The sequence below is a fragment of the Camponotus floridanus genome, unplaced genomic scaffold (genome assembly GCF_003227725.1).
Source record: "Camponotus floridanus strain SB8 unplaced genomic scaffold, Cflo_v7.5 scaffold91, whole genome shotgun sequence".
Classification (NCBI taxonomy): Eukaryota; Metazoa; Arthropoda; class Insecta; order Hymenoptera; family Formicidae; genus Camponotus; species Camponotus floridanus.
The window spans coordinates 629,854-654,776 of record NW_020229862.1 but is presented as its reverse complement, the minus strand read 5'-3'; the positions used below and the strand labels follow the sequence as shown (position 1 = coordinate 654,776).

The 24,923-nt window shown below is 35.9% G+C and overlaps 1 protein-coding gene across 15 annotated transcripts in view; it reads right to left on the bottom strand.

Moving 5' to 3' along the window:
- The window catches only part of LOC105257066 (bromodomain adjacent to zinc finger domain protein 2B), a 155,154-nt gene that overhangs the window by 39,894 nt on the left and 90,337 nt on the right, over positions 1-24,923 (bottom strand). For 14 of the 15 annotated variants that reach the window (XM_011267416.2, XM_025414919.1, XM_025414920.1 and 11 more), the window contains 2 exons: positions 11,615-11,674; positions 2,009-2,177 (listed from right to left, as the gene is read on the bottom strand). In XM_011267416.2, the coding sequence (XP_011265718.1) occupies positions 2,009-2,168 (160 nt within the window). In that variant the 5' untranslated portion in view covers positions 2,169-2,177; positions 11,615-11,674. Of the gene's footprint in view, positions 1-2,008; positions 2,178-11,614; positions 11,675-24,923 lie in introns of those variants that run through there. The other variant, XM_025414927.1, reaches the window with a different exon arrangement.

Genomic DNA, 24,923 nt, shown 5'->3' with positions numbered 1-24,923 from the left:
CGGTCGAGAACCGTCGGAAGAAGCCTTGATAACCTTGGAAGAGAGAGAGGGAGGGGGTGGTAGAGAAAGGCTGGATACGATGTGTACGCACGCGGGACTAATTGATTTCAGGATGGAGCGAGAGAAAGAGGGAGAGGGAGAGAGAAAGATAGGAAGAAAGAAGGCCCTCCGCTCGTTAAAACGGCGCTAATAAATCGCGTTGACGCGCGCGAGAGCGTATTGGGCCCACTTTATATCGCGTATCCGCTTTCGAACGACCATGTAAATGTAAATCCACGGCAAGTGCAACGGCGTCATAACGGCGCGATATATAAGAAGATTCATCTCAGATCGTGCGAAGTATCTTTGACCGTCGGTTTCATTAATTATAAAGAGTATATATTGCTTATGTAATGAATCTTATTGTTCCATTACTCTGTCTGAGAAAAAATATTTAATAAAGCTCGACGATGGTTTATATGAATTTAATTAATAATAAATTGTATATAAAATATAAATACATATAACATCAAAATTAAAAATGTTTTGGGAAAAGAAAATATTCACGGGAGGATAATTTGTAACTTTGACAATTGAACTTTTATCCGTATCAAGAATGAAATTTTCTAAAAGACGGAAAAAGTCCAATTAAAAAGATTTCGAGGAAGATCTCTTATGTTTAATTCTTTCCCGTGATCTTTGTGCAAATAACTTTATGCAAAAACTTACGATTTATCTGAGACATCTCAAGGACCTACTCCGCGTTCGAAAAAAGAAACTCGTACGTAACTTTATTTCTGGTGTTCTCTATTGCAATAACCCTCCAATTTGTCAGCTTATGTACTCGCGGACGGATCGTGCGAGACTGTCTGACTCGTCGCCCGTCGCGGAAAACGTGCTTCGACGACCGAAATCGGAGTAGCCAGGAGCAAACTTCCTCCTGGACAAGCACGATAACTCACACCAGCAAATATAACGACGTCGGAATTCGCGCATATCCTTTCGAAACACCCCAGGCCGGGCATCCAAACGCTTGTTACACGGAAAATATTTACTCGTTTCGTTAAACAATATCGCGTGAATCAAATAAAGATAGGAGGAATTGTCCGTGATTGATCAAATATTTAGAAAAATCTCAGAATAGTATACACAGAAAAAAATAAGTGTCAAATCAAAACTTGTATACTTAAACTAACGTGTTCATTGTTTCGTATATACGCAACAATTTATAATCTTCTTAGAAGAATTAAAAAATTTTAAATTTCAACAATATTATAGTCTTATTTTAATATTGTCACCTCAAGAATATATAATTATTTAATTCTACTTTAAAAAAATTATGATCTTTGATTTAAAAATGTTATTTTCTGTCTAACATTGTTTCTTTTCCATTCAAGAAAATTAAATCTTAAATCACAAGAATATATTTTTCTTGAACTATATTAAATGGCTTCGTTCAAGTACGCAATTATTCAAGCAATTATATTTGTCTTTAATTACCGCAATATAATCTCATTTCAAGATTTCCATGTTAAAATTAAATATATTTACAAAACAAGAATGTCCTTTTTTTCTACGTAATCGCAGAGATACAAGGTGAGGCGATTAAATTAATGAAATGTCATCGTTACACCGCGAATGTAACAAATATTGTTTAGTTAATCCTCAAAAATCGACTCTCCACTCTTGCCTATTTTTCTATAATTAACTCCATAATAAATTCTATAATTATTATTAACTATCGAGGAGAGTTATCCGGAATATAATTCTGGCGGATATTGGTTATTTTCTACAAATAGATATCCAGCCGCGGCGCTGAAGAAACCGAACGTTAGCGCGCGAAGAGAACGTTCTCCTATTATCGGGCTTCTTTCTCCGATTTATCTCGGTCGATTCGCATAACGACGCCGCTTATCGGCGACGTAGTCATTCCGCGTTACGAGCGGAAAGGGGGAGAGACATAAAAATGTGAAGGGGGGGGGAGAGGGGAAAAAAGGAAAGAATAGCGAAACGAGCGAAAATGACTTACCGCCGAAGAGTGCAGTAGGATCGAGCAACGGATTGGCCTGGTCCGCCTGGAGCTTCTCAGAGGTGGAGGTGGCGCCTGGAGTCGCCGCCGTCGTCGCTTCAGCCCCGCCACCCCCGCCGCCTCCACCGCCCCCGCCCGATGCGGAGTTCTCCTTCTCCATGCCAGTCCCCTGAAACACCCGCACACGCTTTCGTTAGCGAAAAGATTATATTACTCTCGCGCGAGTCCGCATCGCCAAGGACTCCTTCGCTCCGCGCCTTCTTTTTATCTCGAAAAACCCGACGCGAGAAGGAGGAGACGGAACAGGTTTCGCTGATATTTACGACGGTGTTTCTCCGCCACGGTCGGTGTCTCGAAATTTCGGCACCGAGCTTCGGGATAAGCGATTTTTCCCGCAGAGCCTCGACGATGCGGGAGCTCGTTCCTCGAGAACAATAATGGAAGGTTTTAATCGATCGACTTGTAAAGTACTAAACAAGTTACTCTTGTATATCGATAATTTTGAAAATAAACTCAAATAATACAAAATAAAATAAAAAGGCTAAAACGCAAATAAACTTACTTGATTATCGGATAACGCTATCTGTCATATCGCAAGACATAACCGTACTAATGTAAACAATCGAAATAGAAAGATTACATTTTCTCTTATTCTTTACGTACACAATGGCCTACAACGTAGAACGTCATCGTCACCTCGAGATCGAAAGGACAGCTCTTTCACCTAATTAATCAGGCCGCTAATGGAAACCGTTCACCGGTCTCGTAGAATTCCTCGGAAAAAATATATTTCGAGAGTAAACGCGCGCGCACACATACGTACAGCTTCGCTCACATTTGCATTTGACGACTGTTTACCAGTCGAAGAAAGGCTTCCTCCTCCGGCGGCGCTTTAAATAAAGGTCGTTCTCCCCTCCACACCACATAACACAACACACATACACACGCGTACACCTTTTCCCCTCCAGCGCTTCAATCAGCTGACTGGCGCACTCCCCTCCCGCCGCCGCCACCGCCGCCCAGCTGTTGTATAAATATACATCGTTACAACGTTAGGTTAGGGTTAGATTAGATTAGGTTAGACTGATGCTAGAGAGAGAGGGAGAGAGAGGGAGACAGCGGCGGCGCCACTATTATCATATAACTAGCAAAGTTATCACACGCACGAGCGCAAGAGATATTCTAATTACTCTTGTCGCAATTGCGTTAATTAATTCTCGAGCGACACGATTTTTCATCTCAAGTGCCGTTTCGGTTCTCGTTTAGAAATTTACGCTTTAGCTGTAGTTTTTTTTTTTACACACGCGTCTCGAACGTACGCTGATATTGCGAGTGCTTATGCAATCAGTCCAGTTTAACGTGTTAAATTACGCGTTTCAATGTCTCCTATCTGTTTCTACCAGTCTTCAAAGAGCCCGGTTTAAAGAGGCGCGATAAATTCACGCGTGAATGTATCGTTCGACGATAAGTGATTTCTATGAATTTGAAATTAAAGTTAATTCGTTGGTTTTCTTAGATATAATTGTACATACTGCAAGCAAACTGTCCCGATGCACTTTTTGTTGCCAATCGCGCAAGTGAAATGCAATTTCAAACGGAAAGATTCATTCCTGGTATGAATTTATCTTAATAATTTTAATTGAAAACGTAATTTCCTTACGGGAGAAAATATATAAATGAGTCGCTGACACAAAGACTATTCCATTTACGCATTTAAATACATAGAAGAAGAATTCCTATTAAAATTTTCATGCATAGCTCGTATCGATTATTTTCCGATAGAATCTAATGAAGGAAATTATTTATTGCAATAATAAAAAAAAATTTTTTTAATGACTATTATTCCATTTCATATATATATATATATATATATATATATATATATATATATATATATTCAATGAAATGCATCGGATCGGATAGTATCATCATTAAAGTCGGATAAGAAAATTGATGTATGCTCTGGTATACACAATAGCATTCATTCGATGTATCATGAATTCGTCATGCGATCATTATCAGTGATGTATTGATTCGAAATGACCTCAAGTTCCTATCAGTTTGTACAGCCTTCGTTGAAAAATTTTTATTCGTCCGGGATCTCTAAGGACGCGTTGATCGACTCGTTAAATGATGTGGCGAAAGCAAGGTATAAATAATTCCACGTCTTTATTCTCGTTAATCTAATGGATAAAGAAAGTACTTAGTATTGAACGACATTGCAAGACGAAAGGACGAAGAAAGTAAGATAATCCGATTTGAATATTTCAGTAGCATTTCTAATGCGCGCGTTTATGTTTTTCGCGCATCTTTCTTCATGGCTTCCTTTTACAGTATAAGCTGCTTTCTAAGAGGATTAACGCAAAATGTCTCTTCTATATTTAAATATAAGTATTTAAGATATAATAATGTGTACTCTATAGAGAGAATTCTCTATTGGAGAAAAAAGAATTAACATAATTAAACATATAGTCCTAAATTATGTTTTTTTAAAACTTTTGCGATTTTCTGGTCGTCTTCAAAATCAATGTAATGTTAGTTTTTTTTCGTTTTATTTTTATTTGCGCGAAATTTTCTTCTGTATATAAGATAATATAAATTCATCCATTTTTTTACATCAATATATAAATACATTATACAGATTTTGAACTTTTATTTCTAATTGTTATGCAAGATATCGATAAAATATTATTCGGAAGTCAATTAAATATATTTTTTTATCATCAATGAAAATTATTTATGGTATGGTAATCACTCATGATAATTATTGACAGAATTTGTTTTATATAATGTATATATGTTAAATATGCCATGTTGTAACAAATAGTTATCTCGTAATATCAGACATTTTAGTATCTATAAAACATACGTGTTTATTTTGTACCGAAACAGCTGATAGAAGAAGGCTACAGTAATTTTTATTCGCTTTCAGATTCATGAATCGATAAATTCATGATATTGTGTGAAACTTTGAGTTTGTAATTGATAAAAGAAGCTGTGCATTGCTGCTGGAAATGATCTTTTCGATAAAACTGTGGAACAGAAATGTACTTTCAATATCTTATACTATTTTGTTATTATTTTGTTTACTAATAACAGAAAAGACTTTACAAAACGGCGTAAAAGAGAGAGAAAGAAATTGAATGAAATTATTATAACATTTTTATCTCAAATATTAAAGTTCATATAAAATATTAAAATATTTTAATGACTTCTATTTTTACTAAAAATTTGCAAATTATGTTTTAATAGCTTGATGTATATTTTGTCGCTTACATGTGGTTATATTATATTTTTATTAAATAATGCTTATGATGATTACTTTTTAAATGATGGGAAAAATTTTTCTACAAAATTAAGCTTAAAATAATTCCACTTTCAAAGATGAAAAAAATACTGTACCAATCAAACAAAACAAAGTTTCAGATACCAGTGAGACAATTTGATCATTGCTTTTAAATTCTTCATACTTTAAACAACATCAAAACTTTTTAATATATAGAAATAAAAAGAGAAAAAATCAATATGAATTAATTGAATCTAATTTCAATTTATTACGAATGTTTTTTTTTTCATACAGTTCCGATTTCTCCCGCAATTTTCGAACTCTTAGGTCCGCGATGCTGAAATATCAGAATCCGTGGTCGAAATGATCATTTCCATCCGACGAGCGTATAATTAGACGCGTCTCCTGGGCGCACCGAATAACACAGCAAGACCGAACTCGCGCAATTATTGCCGCTGCAGCGACTCTGCAGAATATTTCTCCAGAATATTTCTTCATTCCTACGTAGATCATGAATAATCCGCAGACATGGATGCTTATAATTAAGTGCGCCGATACTTTTCATTCCTTCGACACAAGATATCACGCATATCGCTATTCGATTATTCGCAAAGCATCAATAAAATCGCTCGTAATAATCGAGAGAGCTATTTGTTCCCACGAGCAGTACGTTATCACGAGGATTAATTTTTATTACAGATACACGTTGTAATAAAAATATAAATACGATATATTTTAATTCCTATGTCTCTTTTAAAGCGCTTTCAATTTACGAATAGAAAACGTTTAAACTTCAATTAATGAACGTCGTTGATTAATAATGTTATCAAATTAATGTCGGAATTAAATTACCGTGATTTAAAACAATACAAGAAATAAAGTATCGATATATGAATAATATCGAGTCATCGTTAAGCAGCTCTCTCTCTCTCTCTCTCTCTCATTCGTGATTCGACGTCATCGTTATCCGGAATATCCGGGCGAGCCTGTGACCCTACCCGATTTTCAGCCAGGCAGGCACACTTCGAGATGCTCGTAAATTGGCGAGGAAGCGAAGGGAGAGAAACGGGGATGGAAAGAGTGTGCAGGGGAGAGAGGGGGCGTCTTAAGGCGAGGGAACAGCGGGGGCAGCAAGCCGAGGGCAAAAGGAAGACACGGTCGACCATCGATTTCTCGACCCGTATTACGCTCCTTTCGACTTCGGCTGGGAGAAACTCGGTTGAAGCACCGTCATCGTCGTCGTCGTCGCAAGAGAGAGAGAGAGAAGAGCTCGTGACGGGAAAAAAACACGCCGTTTGTTCGCAAGATGCGAACGTGCCTTTGCCGCTCTGAATACACATTCGATTATAATTTATCGCGTTTATTCCCGCGCTTTACCGTCTGCCTCGCGTAACTCGTTTATATCGATCCACGAATATTCCGAATCACAACAAGCATGTTATCTTAAGTCCAGATAACAAAATGAACATTAGCTATTTTGGAATGGACATTAAAAATTTAATTTCTCGTAAAGCGCGAAGGAACATTCGATATCATATTAAGGATGTTTTGTACCTATTTTCAAAATATTGAGAATTTAATGAAAATTGTACAGAATGTCCTTACACATGTTTAGAATCTTCAGTACAATTTTTAAATCGATTCGCTAAAGCGTTCACAAGTTATAAGGATTTTAATTTGCACCGGATTAATATGTTCTTATGAGAAACGTATAATCACGTCGATTCAAATGACAAAAACACATGGAAATAATATTCAGAATTTTGTTTAAAATTTGCGAAACAGATACAGAGGAAATATTTGATCAAATAATATTATACAAGTACTACCTGGTTAAAAAGATATTAAATATAATAATTCAATGAAGTTAGTCATGTATCTGTCACAAGACGAAATTCTCTGCCAAAAGTTAATCATTTCGATTAACAAAATGCGGAATATTTCAGTAAAAACGCAATAAATATTAAAAAATACATCTCTGCACTATAGCTAAGATCAAATTCCACGCAATTTCTTACTCAAAATACACCAAAAGTGGATATATTCGTCAATATTAATTTTCAGCTACTTTCTGCTGGGATTGTACATACAAAACATCCTTAAGACAACTGTCAGAATATCATAATATCATATCAATTTAATGATATATTCATAAGTTTGTTCTTGAATGAAATAATGTGATGTATCAAACGATGTATGCATTTGACATTTTAATACTTTATGCACTTTTGATTGAGAAATGCTCGATTTTGCGATTTATTTTTTTTATTTCTCAAACTAAGAGCTCAATATAATTGCTACCCCGACAAATTTGATATTTAATATTCTTATTCTAAACTTGTTTGTCTACACGTACAACGACATTATACGACGTGAAAGAGATGGAAAGATAGATAGAGAAAAAGAGAGAGAAAGACATTTACACACACACACACACACACACACACACACCACACACACACACACACATATACGACGAATATCACGAGCACCGCATCGATGTCACTGTGCCGCATCAGATAATACTTCCATATACGTTAATTATACCCGATTCCACTCCCCTGTGTTTGAAAGAAAAACATATACTCACACGCGGACTTTGTAACATGAATGTTTCATCGTGAAGCGAGCGTATCGTTATGTCGTAACAGTAATTAGCGAATTTAAATAGAACACTAATTTGCATCAAGTCCATCGCTATCCCCGTTAATTACTGTAATAAAACCAGATGCACGTGAATATGATAATATTTGACGAACCGGAATCTCGTTTCGTAAAAACTCGTAAGATACGAGCATGAAATAACAGAGAGAGAGAGAGAGAGAGAGAGAGAGAGAGAGAGAGAGAGAGAGAGAGAGAGAGAGAGAGAGAGAGAGATAGAGAGAGAGAGAGAGAGAGAGAGAGAGAGAGAGAGGCGCGTAACATGGTGCTCAAATTGGATGTTAATGTGAATAATAGCGTGATCTTTAAGCTCATCGTTTGGAAGAACAGATAATATTATAATATCGAGAAAATCACCGTAGAACGTGATATGAAATTTTGAGTAGAGCAAAAAATCAATTTACTTAATTATCGAAATAATCTAAGAAATTTAATAAACATACGCGTCATTGTATTGTAATATTATTAATTGAATTTTTTATGTGATACTTAAATCTTGAAGATATTATTAATGCAATCTTTTTAGCACCGTTGCATAGAAAATTCCATGTGTGATATAAATAATGCATATCTTCATTCATTCATTAATCTTCTGATAAATAATTCAATTTTCACTTTACCTCTAATAGCATTATCATAAGTCACATTATGATAACGCTGTTAGATAAGATGAAAATGTTACTATATAAGCCTTATCACGCAGAATGTAGGTATAATCAAATCTTTACACTCCTGTAAAAGATAAAAGCATATAATCTGTATCATAACCTAATGAATGTATAAAATAAAAAATAATGACGAGAAGATACATCTTCAATATACGCTATAAAAGAATCATAGATATATAAAACGTGTGTATATATAAACTTATTTTTCTTCAACCCACGTTAAAAAAAAAGTATAATGCAAATTCTCTTCTCCCTTTCTCTTCCCTCACGCATGTCATAAATCTTAATATTCATAAATTGAGATAAATTTTCTCATCGTTAATTTGAATTCGCATCAAAATTATACGGTGCAATCTCATTAACTCATTACCGTTCCCTCTTATTCAGATTCGCTTCGTGTGCCACGTACGAAAATCTAAGGACGCCAATGCCACTCGACTTGGTTTAAGCGACATCGCGAATCGAGACACAGAAGACGAAGCACGCGAGCCACGACAGAGTCACGAAGAGCCGTTCGCGGTCGAGCTTCGTTTCCCATTCAATGAATCCTTACATGGAACACGTCGCCGAGGACGGCATCACGCGCATTCCCCGTCCTCTCCGCTGTCGGTGCCGCGGCAGATGGCACTCCTATCTGCGTCAATTACAGACGAACCTCTCTCTCTCTCTCTTTCTCTCTCTCGTCGGGGCGTTTCGAGGGAAGAGATACGTGGCGCAACGAGGACCTCGGATCTTGATGGTTTCGCAGAGAGCGAACCGACATTACAGGCGGCCGCGTTGGTGTGCGGGCAGGAGAAGAGATCGGGACAGAAGCGAGTAAAGAGAGAGAGAGAGAGATCGTCGCAAGAGATGGTGGAGGTGGAGGAGCAGCACAGCAATCAATACAGAGCCAGCAGAGCAAAACCATCCCTCGACTACTTCGTGTCCCTCTCTCTCCCCCTCCTCCCCTCTCTCTTTCTCTATCTCCCGTGCCATCTCGATCTCTTTCTCTCTCTCGCGAGTTCGCCGATATTTCTCTCTCTCTATCGGCCACACCGGCCCCTCTCTCTCTCATTTTTCGACTCTCCGTCTCTCTCCAACCAGCACAAATACGACGGTTGCACGAACGCTACAGTGCCGTTAACGGGGACTTCCCCACGCGCGCGCCCAATACACGTACAGACAGCGACACGACACACACACATGCGCGCGTACTCGTGCCACCAACACGTGCGCGCGCGTACGCAACGCAACGGGGCGACCGGGGCGTCGTGCTATAACGTACGTACGTCGCATCGGCTGCAATTATAGCGGCGATGCTCGCACGAGAAACGTGCGGGAGCGAGAGCGACATATCACGAGCGCGCGGATGCACAAACGCGAGTAGGTGTTTCTCGCGACCGAGCGCGCATACTTTTTCCGAGAAGCCGGGGATACCGTGGGGAAAACGCGGAGATACGCGGAAGCTGTAATAAGCGAATTATGTGGGAGTATTCGCGCGGCGACGATCGATACGAAGAAACGCGCTGGGCGAGTACCGGGTAATCTCTTTCGAGAATGTCGACGACGCCTACGATGAAAAACCGCCACCCATCCACCCACCCCTCCCTCTCCCCGCTCGCGGCGGCGAATCGAATCCGAATCGATTGCGAAATGAAGTCATATTAACGCTTAAATAGCACTTCATTCAACCTGTAACGCGATTCCACAGCTTGCCACGCCGGAAAAATGCCCAGTTTCGCGATAAACAAAGATAGATATCCGCGACAACATGTACGAAATTTCGCGAAAGAATCGTTAAAAACGCCTGTTCGATAATTATGAAATTTAACGATTTAATCAATCATTTCTTAACGTCGTCTAATCTTAAATATTTCCTTCTTTAAATTTCAATTGTATAATTTAATAAGGTAAAGAAACTTATATTTTGACATGTGTTTGATGCATTTTATATTATTGAAAGTTGAAAAGAAAAACAGTTGGACGTGATATGTTGGAGGCGATATATATGCAATCCACCACAGCAATCGCGATGCAAAAATAAAAAAAAAACCCCTATAGCGAAATATTAAAATTCGTAACGAAACATCGTATCTTAATTCTTTAAATTTCGATTGTACACTTTAAGGGAAAAGAATGAAACTTTTTTGACATGTCTTTGATGCATTATTTAATGAATAATTCGTAACGAAACGTCGTATCTTAATTCTTTTCCTCTTTAAATTTCGATTGTATATTTTAAGGTAAAAGAATGGAACTTATTTTGACATGTGTTTGGTGCATTTTATATTATTGAAAGTTGAAAAGAGCTATTTTATGAGATATTTATAAAAAACAGTTGGACGTGATATGTTGAAGGCGATATATATACAATCCATCGTCAAAATAATTAGCAATATTAAAATTCGTAACGAAACGTCGTATCTTAATTCTTTAAATTTCGATTGTACACTTTAAGGGAAAAGAATGGAACTTCTTTTGACATATGTTTGATGCATTTTATATTATTGAAAGTTAAAAGAAGCTATTTTATGAGATGTTTATAAAAAACAGTTGGACGTGATACGTTGGAGGCGATATATATACAATCCACAGCAATCGCGAGGCAAAAATAGAAACCCCCTATAGTGAAATATTAACGCGATGCGCCGCTATCGCTCGCTTTGCCGGGAAAAGAATCAGCGATATCGAAACGATCATATCTATACATCTCTTATACACTCTTACGAAAATCGCCGCGAGCTACTCGACTTTCTATTGCTTCGCGATAAAAAAAGACACGATTAATAAAGCCGCGGAAGATCCGTGGGATTTAATACAATTCATACATCGAATCGCAAATTGCGTAATAAAAAAAAGGAAGCGCAAGAGCGATAAAATTCGCGCGATTTCAGGGAATGTTACATATGTTGGGCGCAGACATCGGTTAACGATCCCACGTCTCTCGTATGTGTGCGCGCCGCCATATCACAGGTACACACATACATAAGCGAGGAAGATTCATGTACTCACGATTAATTACGAAGCCTCAACTCATAGTAGAAGCCGGCCCCACGAGACTCCACATTGCACCTGAAACATAGAAATATATCATGTCATTAATAACGGCGCCGAATGCTCTCTAGGTTCTTATATCAGCCGACCAATGGAATTATTAAGATGCGAGCACGCGGTCATTAGCGGATACTTATCGGGTAATTCGCGTTCGCGAGATCATTAATCGCTTTGTTATTTCGCAAGGAGGCTCGATCAAACTCGTGATACCAAACAAAATTTCCCGTTGCAACAAATTATTCTCTCTCGACCTTTTTTTAAATTTTTGTTATATTTATTCTATTTAAATGCTGATTTAAATGCTTGTAATTTTAGAGAATTAGCATCATCGTTCACATATAAAATTACCTCGTTGAATTATGTTATATTAATACGTTAAAATGCAAATAAAAGAATAAATAAATGATATTTGAAGATATAAATTTCTAACGATGATTAATTATCTATTTTACGAACTTAATTACCTCTAGAAAATATCCATTAATGTAGCGGGAGCATGTGCGACCGCTAAAATAATTCATGAAAGTCTGAAATTGAGACTAATTCCAAATCAATCGTCGCACATATCATAGCGATTAACTAGCCGCAAGATTCGTTGAGGGAGATAGGTGGTTGAATATGATATTCGGATAGGTACGCCTGCGCTATTTGATGCATTCGAAAGCGTATCGCGTATATATAAACTGTGGAATCACATCGGCACGCGTCCCTCTCTCTCTCTCTCTCCTTCTCTCCATCTCTCTCGCGTTCACCCGACTTTTCCCTATCGATGCAGCAAAGTGATACCACAAACAAGTAAATAGACTGCCAGCTGGAATTGACCAGAGTAATATTTGCCATCGATCGCGTTTGCCGCGGGAAAGGAAACACATGAATGCAGCAAAGCGTTTACACTGGCGCACACGCTAATGCATGAATGCCGAGTCAATGTTGGCGTTGCTTGCCTCACTGTTGCAAAGTCGCTATTCGGTGTGTCGTGTCTACACGCTGCATTTCGACAGAAATTATGATCGCTATGACGGGTATCGCCCAAACGCATGTATATCTAACTAAAACAAATTATAGCACGTTGCGCCGTCTCTCTAGCGATATAGTTATATCTCTTTAAAGGCTGGTGCTTACAATTTTTACGAGCCACTTGAGCCAACTGGAATACAATCGACAACATATGATTGCGCTCGTTCGTGGCTTATTTGTGGTTTTAGCATAATATAGTTTTTTTTTTTAATGGGTTGTTTACGGATATATATTGACAATAAAGCGATATTGTTTTGTTGTAAATCGAGCAAGATTAACCTTTTAATTTTTACATACGCAATATAAATTTCTGTAATTAAAATATTAATAATGTAATTGATATTTCAACAATTACAACGAAATATTAATAATGTAATGTATCCAATAAAAGCTATAATAATAAGAATAAAAAGAATAAAAGACCAATAAGAATAAAAAGCAAGCCTATTCTCGTTTGCGTTAAAAGTTTGAAGAAATAAATAGCGAAACATATGTATATATATTCTCTCGCATACATTTATCGAAGAATAAAATGGCTAAACTTGTCTAAAAAAATGTGCATAACATTAACATTGATATTATTCAACGAGTTTATCAGAGAAAATAGCCTTCCACGCTAAAGTCCACTAACCATATTCTAGGTATAATCCAAATGTTTTGCCTTATAAACTAAATTACCACTCAAACCTGGAGACGGCAAGATAGTGTATCTTCACGTAATATTATAATATAAACGGGATAGTATTCTAATCTCTAGAAACTCGAGCAAGAGAAATACCTCGAAATTTCGCGATAGAGAGAGAGAGAGAAGCCACGTTTTAGTTTACATTTACGCATTAACTGTCTGCCAAAATCCTCCTCTTTGTATTATCTTGTCGATGAACGTAAAATGTATACACTCGAAGACACACAGTGAAGAATACTTGACACGAATCCTTTGACAATTTGTGGCACTGAAATATTACGCGCTCATATGAAAATAAATGATATTTACACAGTAGAGAAATCTGTACAATTTCTCGAGAATGTGCATAATAATACACATACCTATCGTCTCGAATAGAAAGATTACATAAATTTTTATCATAGCAAATAAATATATCTTCCACAATCGTGCTAATCTCGCCTCGTGCATGGATAAAAAATCTTTTGGAAAAAAAAAACCATTGCCATTAGAGTCGAGAATTCGCTGTTATCTCGCATCGTTTTATGCGCTTTAACTTTCCGCACATGTTGGCGAATAATCAATAATCTGTTGTGCAATTAATTACATGCACCCTGACACGACCTTTAGTTTTCTTCATCGCGGAAGGCGCGATTTGCTTCTGGTGACGCGGATTAAAGACTCGAGACTCAATGGCTCGCTCGACCTCGGCCGATTTTATCTGCCGGGGGCATTAATTCATTAATTAACGAGGAAGGTTCTTATCTGCTGACGTTGATAACGACGGCCGAGAGTCTCGACCTAACACAATCGAGCGTAGAAAGGCAGCCAACCTGTAGAAAAGCCTCATCGCGTCTATTCCGGCGATATTAAGCGCTTCAGTTGTATTTATAATTCATGAATAATCGCGATGCTTGTCACCCAAACGTCAATCACGTATACATATGCGCGGTTACTGGAATTATCGCTATCATGCGCGATAACTATTACTTTTATTGACGACACTGCGACGCAAAAACGTCGCATATTAATCGTTTATCGTTCACTTTTCTCACAGTATATCTCGCAAGTTATAAAATACATAAATTATACATTATGTCGATTTCATTATTTCTGTGCCGTACATCTAATAAAACAAGTCACTTCATTTGAACAAAAAAAAATGTGAAATAAGACTGCACATCGATGGTGAAAAAAAAGATGTTGCACAATTCTATCAGTCTGCTTTATAATTAACACGCCTTTTATTAACGTGCCTCGTTGATGTGCATCGAAGCAGAACATAATTACTATCCATTTCTGCGAACGCATATTATACATATATTATACATATATATAGAATAATAATTATCTTCGATTATCGATCATTTTCTACACATTTTGTCAAATTATACCTCGGTACGAAATGACGAATGGAAACACGAAATGGCCATTTTGCCGCTGTTAACTATTGATACAGACAATTGAATACCATCAGCCACAATCTATTGATCATTATGGCCATCGTGGCATACCTTACCCCTTGTTCATGTCATAATCAATTGTTATGTCGAAAATAAAAAATCACAAATGTATTCTACTGTTATATTAAATGCATTAATATTAGATGTAGAGTACAATCGTTAGAATGTCTGTCAATTGATTAATTCACACAAAGATGTATCCTCAATAAATGATTGTGTCCATAAAAAGTTGGTATTTACCATTAAAACTGTATAAATATTTTATTGGTATATTTTAAAATACTTGTGTTGTGTGAATTCTTTTTAAATCCTTCAAAAAATTCCAAAAAATAAATTTCAAAAAATTAATTTCTTAATTAATTCTTTAATTTCGTTTTAATTAGACTGTTTTCATTTATCTACAAATTTACAAAAGTCCTGGTTATGCATTAATTGCCGCATCGAAATTAATTTTTTCATTCACGTAATATATCGAGTTTAATATAGATATTTAAGAAAAAAAGATAAAAAAGGATAGCACTCGATGGAGTTCAACGATCTCTCGAGAAAGTGCCTGCAAATTGCGAGTTGTAACGAGAGTCAGCGAGACTGACTGAGTCATCGATATAACTTTACGTACGCGCGTACGTGTACTCGCCACTATTACAGTTTCATTCACAAGCATTGGCGTGTTCTTACGCACAGCGCACTGACGCACCGACACACGCATAAGCGTGTGCTCGTCATGTAAATATCTACGAACATACACATAGAGTGAGGCGGAAAATTATGCTTTTGACGGAGGTTTTCCTTTGATCGTTTTGTGAATCCTTGTAATGACATATACGCGATAAAACAAAACATTTCCTGACAAATTTATTTATAAACTTATACATTTTTGTCGTATTTTTAATAAATATATTTTATAATAATAGTGTAAATTTGAAATATTTAAAAAAAATAGTTTTCCAAAATTGCATTTGACATTAAATGGAGTATAATTTTAATGGTCACGATGAATTCTGTATTTTTAGCGCACATTTCTGTTAATTTCTTGATGCAATGGAATAATACCAGTGAATACAAACGTCAGTTCAATTATTTTCATTACTAAAGACACAATATACGTTGATATGCAACTTTACTTACGCGCACACTGCCAAATTTAATTTCGCTCCTGCGTTCAAAGGCTTCTATCGTACGGTTAATTAACATGACAAACATTTCGCGATACGTATGCACCAAGTGCGCGTACATTGCCATTATGACGTGAGTGATAAACGTACACATGCGAGCCCTCGTGTGCGAGAGAGACCGGGAGAAGAAAATACGTAAACCCTTTATTTTATACGCCACCAGCAGCTGCGCAAGCGTGTGTGCGTGTGTGTGTGTGTGTGTGTGTGCGTGTGTGTGTGTGTGTGCGTACATCCACACATACGCGTGCACGCGCCGGTTAAGTATTATTCACTGTTTTATATATAAACACGATATAGACGCATCGTATGTATATACGTATAGTATATATATATATATATATATATATATATATATATATATATATGGTATATATGTATACGATATATGTTTACATACGACCTTCTCCATGTACGTCGGTATCTGGGTCAGTGTCTTCCTCGAGAGTGGCAATTTCAATCCACGATGTGATGTACGAGCGTGATTTCTTCGCGTATCTCGCGTCCTTGTTATCGAGAGACTTTGATTTTGAAAAAGCCTGCTCCTTCGACATATGTAGAATATATATCCATTTCGTTTCTCTATGAAATTTTAGCGACAAATTTTAATAAATCTAGAGTTTATCTTCAACAGAGAAATGTCGAAACAGCGAGATAATTTCCGCTTTATAAGCAACTAAATGAATTGCTTTTTATGCGAATCGCGCTTCAAATTTAAATAATGCAATAATAATTCAAATTTAACGCGATTTACTAAGATTGCAAAAATAAATAATGGTGAAGAGAAATGTACAATATTTCAAATAAATAAAGCTTTGAAATTGAAAATAATTTCGCGACCTGCAAAATTCAAATTAACACGCGTTAACCGATTTGTCTAAAACATATGAATATCTAACGATTGTAACAGAGTTAATAATTGGATAATTTGTAATAGAAGGAATGAGAATTAATAGAGAGAAGAATATCGGCACGATTTTTCTGATGCGAATGATAATATCGAATTGCGCGATATATGATGATAATTAATTACGATCCACGTTGTTAATTGCTCCTCTAAGTTTCTGTGTAATATCCGCGGCACATTTTTCCGCGAAATACTCAGTTCATTTAATTATGCAATGACAATGCTCTTGCGTTTTTCTCTCCGCCGCAATTGGCTGTCATTATCGATGTAGTTAAACAGTCATAATAATGCGCATGAATTTATTTCGCGCGAAACATCTCTAATGCAGCCTATCCAGACGGTAGTTATATACGGATCTCTTTCCTCTCTCGATGCGTTAATGCAATAATAAATCATCAGTATTTTCGGGATTTCGTTAAAAAGCTTTTCGTTGTTATCCAGAATAGAATTATGCAAAAAAGTATTACACGAGAGAATATTCTTCATCTTGTATAATATTCTATTCTATATGCTGCACAGGCAAATCGTGTTTTAGCGAAAATGTTATTATATTATGTTATTATATTACTGTCATAGCTGCCATTATTATTTCGTCTCATGTTAATGCCGAAAAATGCGCCCATAATTACCGTAATATTTAATTTAAATAAAAAAAAATGAATAATAGCAACATGATAAAAAACTTTTAAAACGAGAAAAAAAGAGAGAAGATATAGCGCGTTAAAGAAATAAATTGAATAAAAATTAGATTTTAATAGAAAAAAAATAAACTATGATCTCGAAAAAAAATATCTTCTTGTTTATCAAACACATTTATTACGTTTTTGTTTAGCCGTGAATAGATCCAATTTAATTCATTTTTTGCTGATGACGATTTTTACCCGTCTCCGTGAAATTTACAACCATAGTTCTCTCTCTTTTTTTTTTGCTCCAGGCAGTCTGCATGCAAAATCGTAACAATGCTCGGAAATGTAGTTCGCGCGTGGTAGCAATGACACGGAATAATATATGCGTTGCATATGATACACATCGAGCACCGAGCGTTTAAGTGCTCACAATAATTAATGCGTGAATTAATTCCGTGAGCAACACCTTCGATACGTCATACAGCCGCGACGAGCCGAGGAGAATAGCTGGCGCAATCGCGCAATGGTTGCGATTGAGTAATGTGGGTGAAGGCTAATGGCCGACCTCAAAGTTTTAATCGACAATTTTCGCGAAACACCGCAACATACCGCTTATATCTGTCGCAGTATATATTATAATCGACAGACGATTTTTTTCTCGAGCAAGTCTATTTCAATGAAAGATTAACTTGTCCGCAATAAAAAAATAATCAACTTTAAAAATCGTTTACATCTACCCAGCTTGATGTTTCTTTTATTTAATATAAATGTTAATATATAATCAATACGCCGAGAAAGTAATTAAAAAAATATTCAATGTATAAAAAAAGTAATCAGCATTAATGCGCGAGTTTTTATTTTATCCTTTCCTATTTATCTTATTAAATTCCTTCTCATTTAATTTATTAAATCAATATCATAATGAAACATTACATTTTCAACGGTAACAATTGTTATTATTCTGTAAAATTGTACAATCTCTTTAATATATTGTTGCGTTTCCTCTTTGTTTCTATAAAAATAAATAATTGAGAAATAAAATTTAATGGTGATAAAGAGAAATCATCGCAATTGACTAAAGATTGCTACGTTCCGTGTTTTAAATTCAGGTGTAACGAGAAAGGCGGGTCTTTCAGAAGGAAAAACGCGTCTCTCGATCTCTTGGATCTTGCGAGGTTTCGCACCTGCACGCACGTTCCAGTTCTCAGAGTCGCACGGCCTAGATTTTGCTTCGTTACAATCATTTTTTGCAGTAATCCTTGCTCCGTTAAGTTCTTGCCGCGTTCGATCGACGATTCATCAACGCTAACAATCGCATCCTCGATAACAAAAATAGGGATTTTTGAAAGTATCAAAATGAAAACTCTCAAAGAGATTTTAAAAAAACATAAACTAACAAACAAAAGATCAACGCGAGCCGGTCATAGATAGAGATAATAGAAAACGTCAATAACAATAGAAATGATTGAAAATTGTTTTTACCAAAGAGTTTCAAAAGCTGAATAGCATTTATCTCTTAACACAGAGATGTGGAAATTGTTGAGAATTTAATTTCTCTGCACGTAAAAGCAGTTAATGAACAATTAAATGCGTAACAGTTAATTTATATTATTATTTCATCCTACAACTTTTCGATTATTTAATAAAATACATATGAGAAAAAATATCATTGGTCTCTTTTATATCTCTTTCCCATTCATGCGTACATTTAATTACTATTATTTAATTATCGTAAATCTAATGAAACTCTTATCGGATAATATTGGACAGATGTATTCATAATTATTGCAATTTTTATAGAATTAGTGCCGGTTCGTTTGAATATCAGGGATAATTTTATCTTACATTGACTCGCATCTCAGGCCTAATGCTTCATCGTGGGATATTTCGCAAGAAAACATTGCTAATATCGTACTAGGGCACAATAACAGTGCGACGAGTCGCAGTTGGCTATTCAGTTAGAAACCGGAAACCGGGCTCCCCCGCCGAGGCAAGACGAAACGAAATTGGCGGAAGTTACGCAGCGAAAACGCCTCAGCGCCGTCAGCCATAAATCAGCCCCTGCTTCTTCTCCTTTCCTCATCCTCTGCTCCCCGCGTCCACCTTTCGGTCTTTCTCTTTCTCGCTCATACACATACATGCATCATCTCCTTCCTTCTCTCCCATTCCCCGTAAACCCGTAGAGACGTATCCATTTATTCGACGGGACGATCGATCACCGGGCGATCGCGCGAACAGAGAAAGAGGAACTAGCGCCAGCGAGAATCGCGACCCTTGATATGCCAATTCTTAGTATTCATAAACCAATACTGATGATTATTCAGCGGATGCAAATGCTGTTTGCGATGCGTTGTGCGGGTGAAAAAAACCGGCGGCCACGCTTCCGACGTTAATAACTATGCCGACAATCGCGCGCGGACGCACGAGATGTGCCGATGAAATAGAGGCAAAAAAAATATTGCGAATAATAACAGCGATTTTAACATATATATGTATACATCGCCACGCGAGAGAAATAATTGTGTCAATTTCTGTACAATACGTAAGAAAAAAAAATATGTCTCAACTGTCATCCTGTAAATGATTACACGCACACTGAGAAAAATCGTTTAATTGTACCAAGATCGTATATGATTGAAGGCATTTTGATTAAATCAAACAAGAATTTCTAGTTATCATGATAAGACTCGATTTTTTATAACTAGAACGTTTAGTAGATTTTACTATAAGGATTTGGTTAGTATTTTCTGGTTGGATCTATAAAATTTCTTGTTACATTAATTTCTTTGCTTGTCGCTAGGCGGGGAACCACTCTTAACTTAACTCGTATTCAATATTTGTCATAAAATGTATATAAAGAACTATTAACGTTAAATCCAAAGTATATTTTTTTTCTCTTACGAGCAGTAATGCCAGAAAGAGGACGCTAGCTCTCTGATTGTGTGTGTTTGAGCTGCATCCTCTTCTTGCATCACTGTTTATCAGTTTAATTTCTAACAAACTGAATTTAAAATAATTTATTCAATAATCTGAATTGAATTTATCCAATAATCTTGTTGGAATTCAAAATATTAAACAGACTTTTGAGATTAGATGGAAAAAATTTTAGACGACTTAGTACTGGAGAGTTTAGTATTATTAACCAGAAAATTTGGCAAATTTAACAGGTAGAAATTAATCAGATTCATCTAGTAATTTCTACAAGAATTCTGGTTCGTCCATTTTCCAACAGACATACTGGTTGAATCTACCAGAATTCTAATTAATGCAACCAGATTTTTTTCTCAGTGCACGAGAATGAATTATACGCATGATTTTATTACCTATCTTCGCACCTTAAACTCGAAATCGCTCGAGAGAGTCGATCAAACATTGAAAGTGATTTCAACTCTTGATTCCAGCGGAAAGTTTTAGTCCTATCCGACGATTTCAAGCACTTGGATATTAAACGAATCTCCCGATGAGAATTTCAATCTTGAATATGCCCACGCGTGTATAAAATTCGATTCGGGAGGGTGAATTTCGTGGATGTTTGCGCTCAATCGCTCGCCGTCAGGTAACCGATTGCGTCATCGCGTCTGAAATATGTTCGGCCGATTACGCAGAGTATATAACGCGGAATCCTTTCCTCTCTAGCTGGGAAGACAAAGGGAGCCGCTCGCGCGCGCAGTCAGAAACACGTGTTCAAGGCCTATCCCTTTAATAGCTCCATAAAGATCGACGAGCCCCTGCGAGACGATTCATTATCCTGTGCCCGATAAATCTCGACTCTCGATGAGCGTCGAGTATAAACAAAAATGAAAGTCGTTACGAAATTCTTTTTATACAAAATATACAAAGCGGCGAGGGGGGAGGGGAACGTTGTGTGTGATGATGTACGCGGTCTTGATTTTGAGCTACGCGCATTTTTTTCAGGAACTTTTCAAATTTTCGCCATCTAATTAAGGGCGAAAATTCGGTTTATTGTAATTTCGCCTCTCTGTTCGCAGATTTAATGACATCGCAAATTCCTGTACAAGCGGCCAAGCAAGTGTTTCAGCAATTCCATGCGGAAATATGATAGCCACGTGTTTCTATTAAAATTTGCGGTTTTATCGTTTCAGCAGATAGCCGCAGAATGTACACAGAAAAAAGGACATTATTGTTTCGAAAATATATTTAGTTTTGACATGGAAATCTTGAAATGAGATTATATTGCGTTAATTAAAGAAAAATATAATCGCTTGAATAATTGCTTACTTGAATGAAGCTATTTTTATATAATTCAATCAAGAAAAATATATTCTTACGATTTAAGATTTAATTTTCTTGAATGGAAAAGAAACAATGTTAGATAGAAAATAACATTTTTAATCAAGGATTATAATTTTCTTAAAGTAGAATTAAATAATTATATATTCTTGAGATGACAATTATAATATTAAAATAAGACTATAATATTGTTGAAATTTCAAATTATTAAATTCTTCTAAGAAGATTATAAAGATTGTTGCGTATATATGAAACAATGAACGCGTTAATTTAAGTATATAAGTTTTGATTATAACACTTATTTTTTTCTGTGTAGATGTAAAGTTATATTTATCAGAAGCCTAGTTTTCTTCAAATAATTTAAAATATTATAAAATAGGAAAAATATGAGTAAACATTATTTAATAAGTGATTTTATCTCTCTACTGTATCGAAACTGTATCAAAATATTATATTGATTTTTATCAAATATTATTTTTCTTACAGCCATCAAGAATAGCGTGATGAGACGTTGATACTGTTTCACCGATTGTGTGCGTGACTGTGAGAGAACAAAATGTCGATCACACTCGTGTACACATTAAAGTCACGCATTGTGCGGAAAGTTTAGGCGTGAGTTTGGCCAACTTCTCGATATTATATGTAACAGACGTAACTACTTCGCAAACAATGTTTAAGCGTCAGATGGTTATCGTTCAAGGTCCTCGTAAAGCGAATAGAGTATCACTCGATAATTACTGATGTAATCAATAATATGCCATTTTTAATATTTTGCAAAAAAAAATTAAAGTCAGTAATCCTTACCTAACATATAAATCTCGATTAAAGAGAAAAAATCGAATATTATTATATGATTGTAATCTATACTTTGGATGTACAAGTATCAATTTTAATATCAATTATTAATATTAATATCAATTTTGTCACATTTGTCTGTAACTTTAATCACACGCAAGAATCAGACTATCTCATACTTATGCGATATTGAATCTGTCATGTGGCTTACTCTCTTATTATCAATAAACATAGCAATTAATAGGAAACGAAAAATATAAAAAAAAAAGTTTTTTCTCCAGAATGCGCGTAATAATATCCTTGAAATTACTTATATCGTTAAAGACATTCTTCCTGAAATGAATGTATGCGCACTTAATAATTATAAAACGCCATAATTACGCTATGTACGCGCACGTGAACAGACTGAAGCTTGACTCGTTGCTGCCTCGTTACTCGTTTTCCCTAACGTCGAGGCGACCGTCTCGTTTAATTAAGGAATGTGTTAACTGATAAGTACAGATGAGTGAGAGCTATTGCACATCAGCTCGTGAGCGTCTATATTACTTTTACGAGCAATCACGCGGCGTGCTGCCTCGTTGAGATAAAAATTGCAAGTTGCAGAAAGATTCAAAAACAAATTCAATTTCAAGGATTAATGTGAGAATCTATTGTAAAACTAATATATTATTTTTCTAATTTATTCCTTAAAATACACAGAAAAAAAGACATTCTTCTTTTGAATATATCTTTAATTTTAACATGGAAATCTTGAAATGAGGTTATATTCCGTTAATTAAAGAAAAATATAAATGCTTGAATAATGGCCTACTTGAATGAAGCCATTTTATATAGTTCAATTAAGAAAAATATACTTTTATGATTTAAGATTTAATTTTCTTGAATGGAAAAGAAACAATGTTAGATAGAAAATAACATTTTCAAATCAAAGATTATAATTTTCTTAAAGTAGAATTAAATAATTTTATATTGTTGAGATGACAATTACAATATTAAAATAGGACTATAATATTGTTGAAATTTAAAATTATTAAATTCTTTTAAGAAGATTATAAATTGTTGCGTATATACGAAACAATGAACGCATTAATTGAAGTATATAAGTTTTGATTTGACACTTGATTTTTTTCCTGTGCATAAATATAAAATTATCCCTATTTTTTCTTTTTAATTCACCGTCGATGTTATTAGATTAAAAATTTTGGAAGATAAAAGAAGTGGGTCACTTATGAGTAAGCATGTTGCACAATGTAAGACTTTTCTTGGAATTCCATGTGTCAGATGACAAGAATAGTCATCTACGCAGGAAGGATATTCATGAATGTGCAAACATGAACACGAGTTTCACGATATAATTGACGATATCAGTTGATGTATACAGCATCGATATATCGCTATTTGCAGCATCATTAATTTGCGTCATCTCGCGATTTTATATCACACTATAATACAGTTAATCTTTCTTATTCCTCATAATAAATAATTATGTAATGATTGCCTCAACATCAACGACCATAATTTATCGTTACTTTCTGCGATATATTCAAACAGTCGACGAACAACCCTTCGAAAAACGCCCTGCAATACTCGACCGCCTATTTTTACCACGCACAAGAGAGAAAGAGAGAAATGAGAGTTAATAACTCGGGGCACATTTCCCCCTTTTCGCGTCGCTTCTGAAACACCCCGTATAATCGGCCCACTTTTACCACGACGATGGTGGGCGTTGATGTATTGCCAACGTTTATTTTACTTTTTCGCGTGCTTAACGCAGCCACGCTGCAACAATGTGCTCGATAAAATTCTGCGCCAGCTTGCGCTTATCTGCGAGAGCAAGAATCTTCCGTGCGAGCAACGCACGATTTTTCATGCGCACGTGCGAGGATGCGAGTCTTACATCACGCACATATTATGTGGAAAAGGAAACGCATACGTACGTTCATGTGCATGTGTATGTAATATGATTTGTAATATGCGTCATTCATCTATCTATTCTTGCTACGAAGAGCGCTCTCGGCCGACGCGACTCAAAGATGGCGCGTTTCGGTGATTTCGATGCTTCCAATAATTTTTAACGGCGCCGGCGTTTCAATCTCTTGCAAATTTTATCGGACAGAGTTTTAAAAACTAAAGAGGAAAATTTCGCAAACTGTAATACGATTCTTTAGCTTCGATCGCCAAACCGACGAAAAATATGAAGAATTGTTTCTTATATAAAACGATAAAATGTTACGTCGAATGAAAATGAATTGAGTACACTAAGAAAAAAATAATGTTGAACCAACAACATCAATGTAATTGGAATTTATTTTATTAATTCAATAACATTATTAATCAAATTAATACACCATGTATTGATTTGATTAATAATG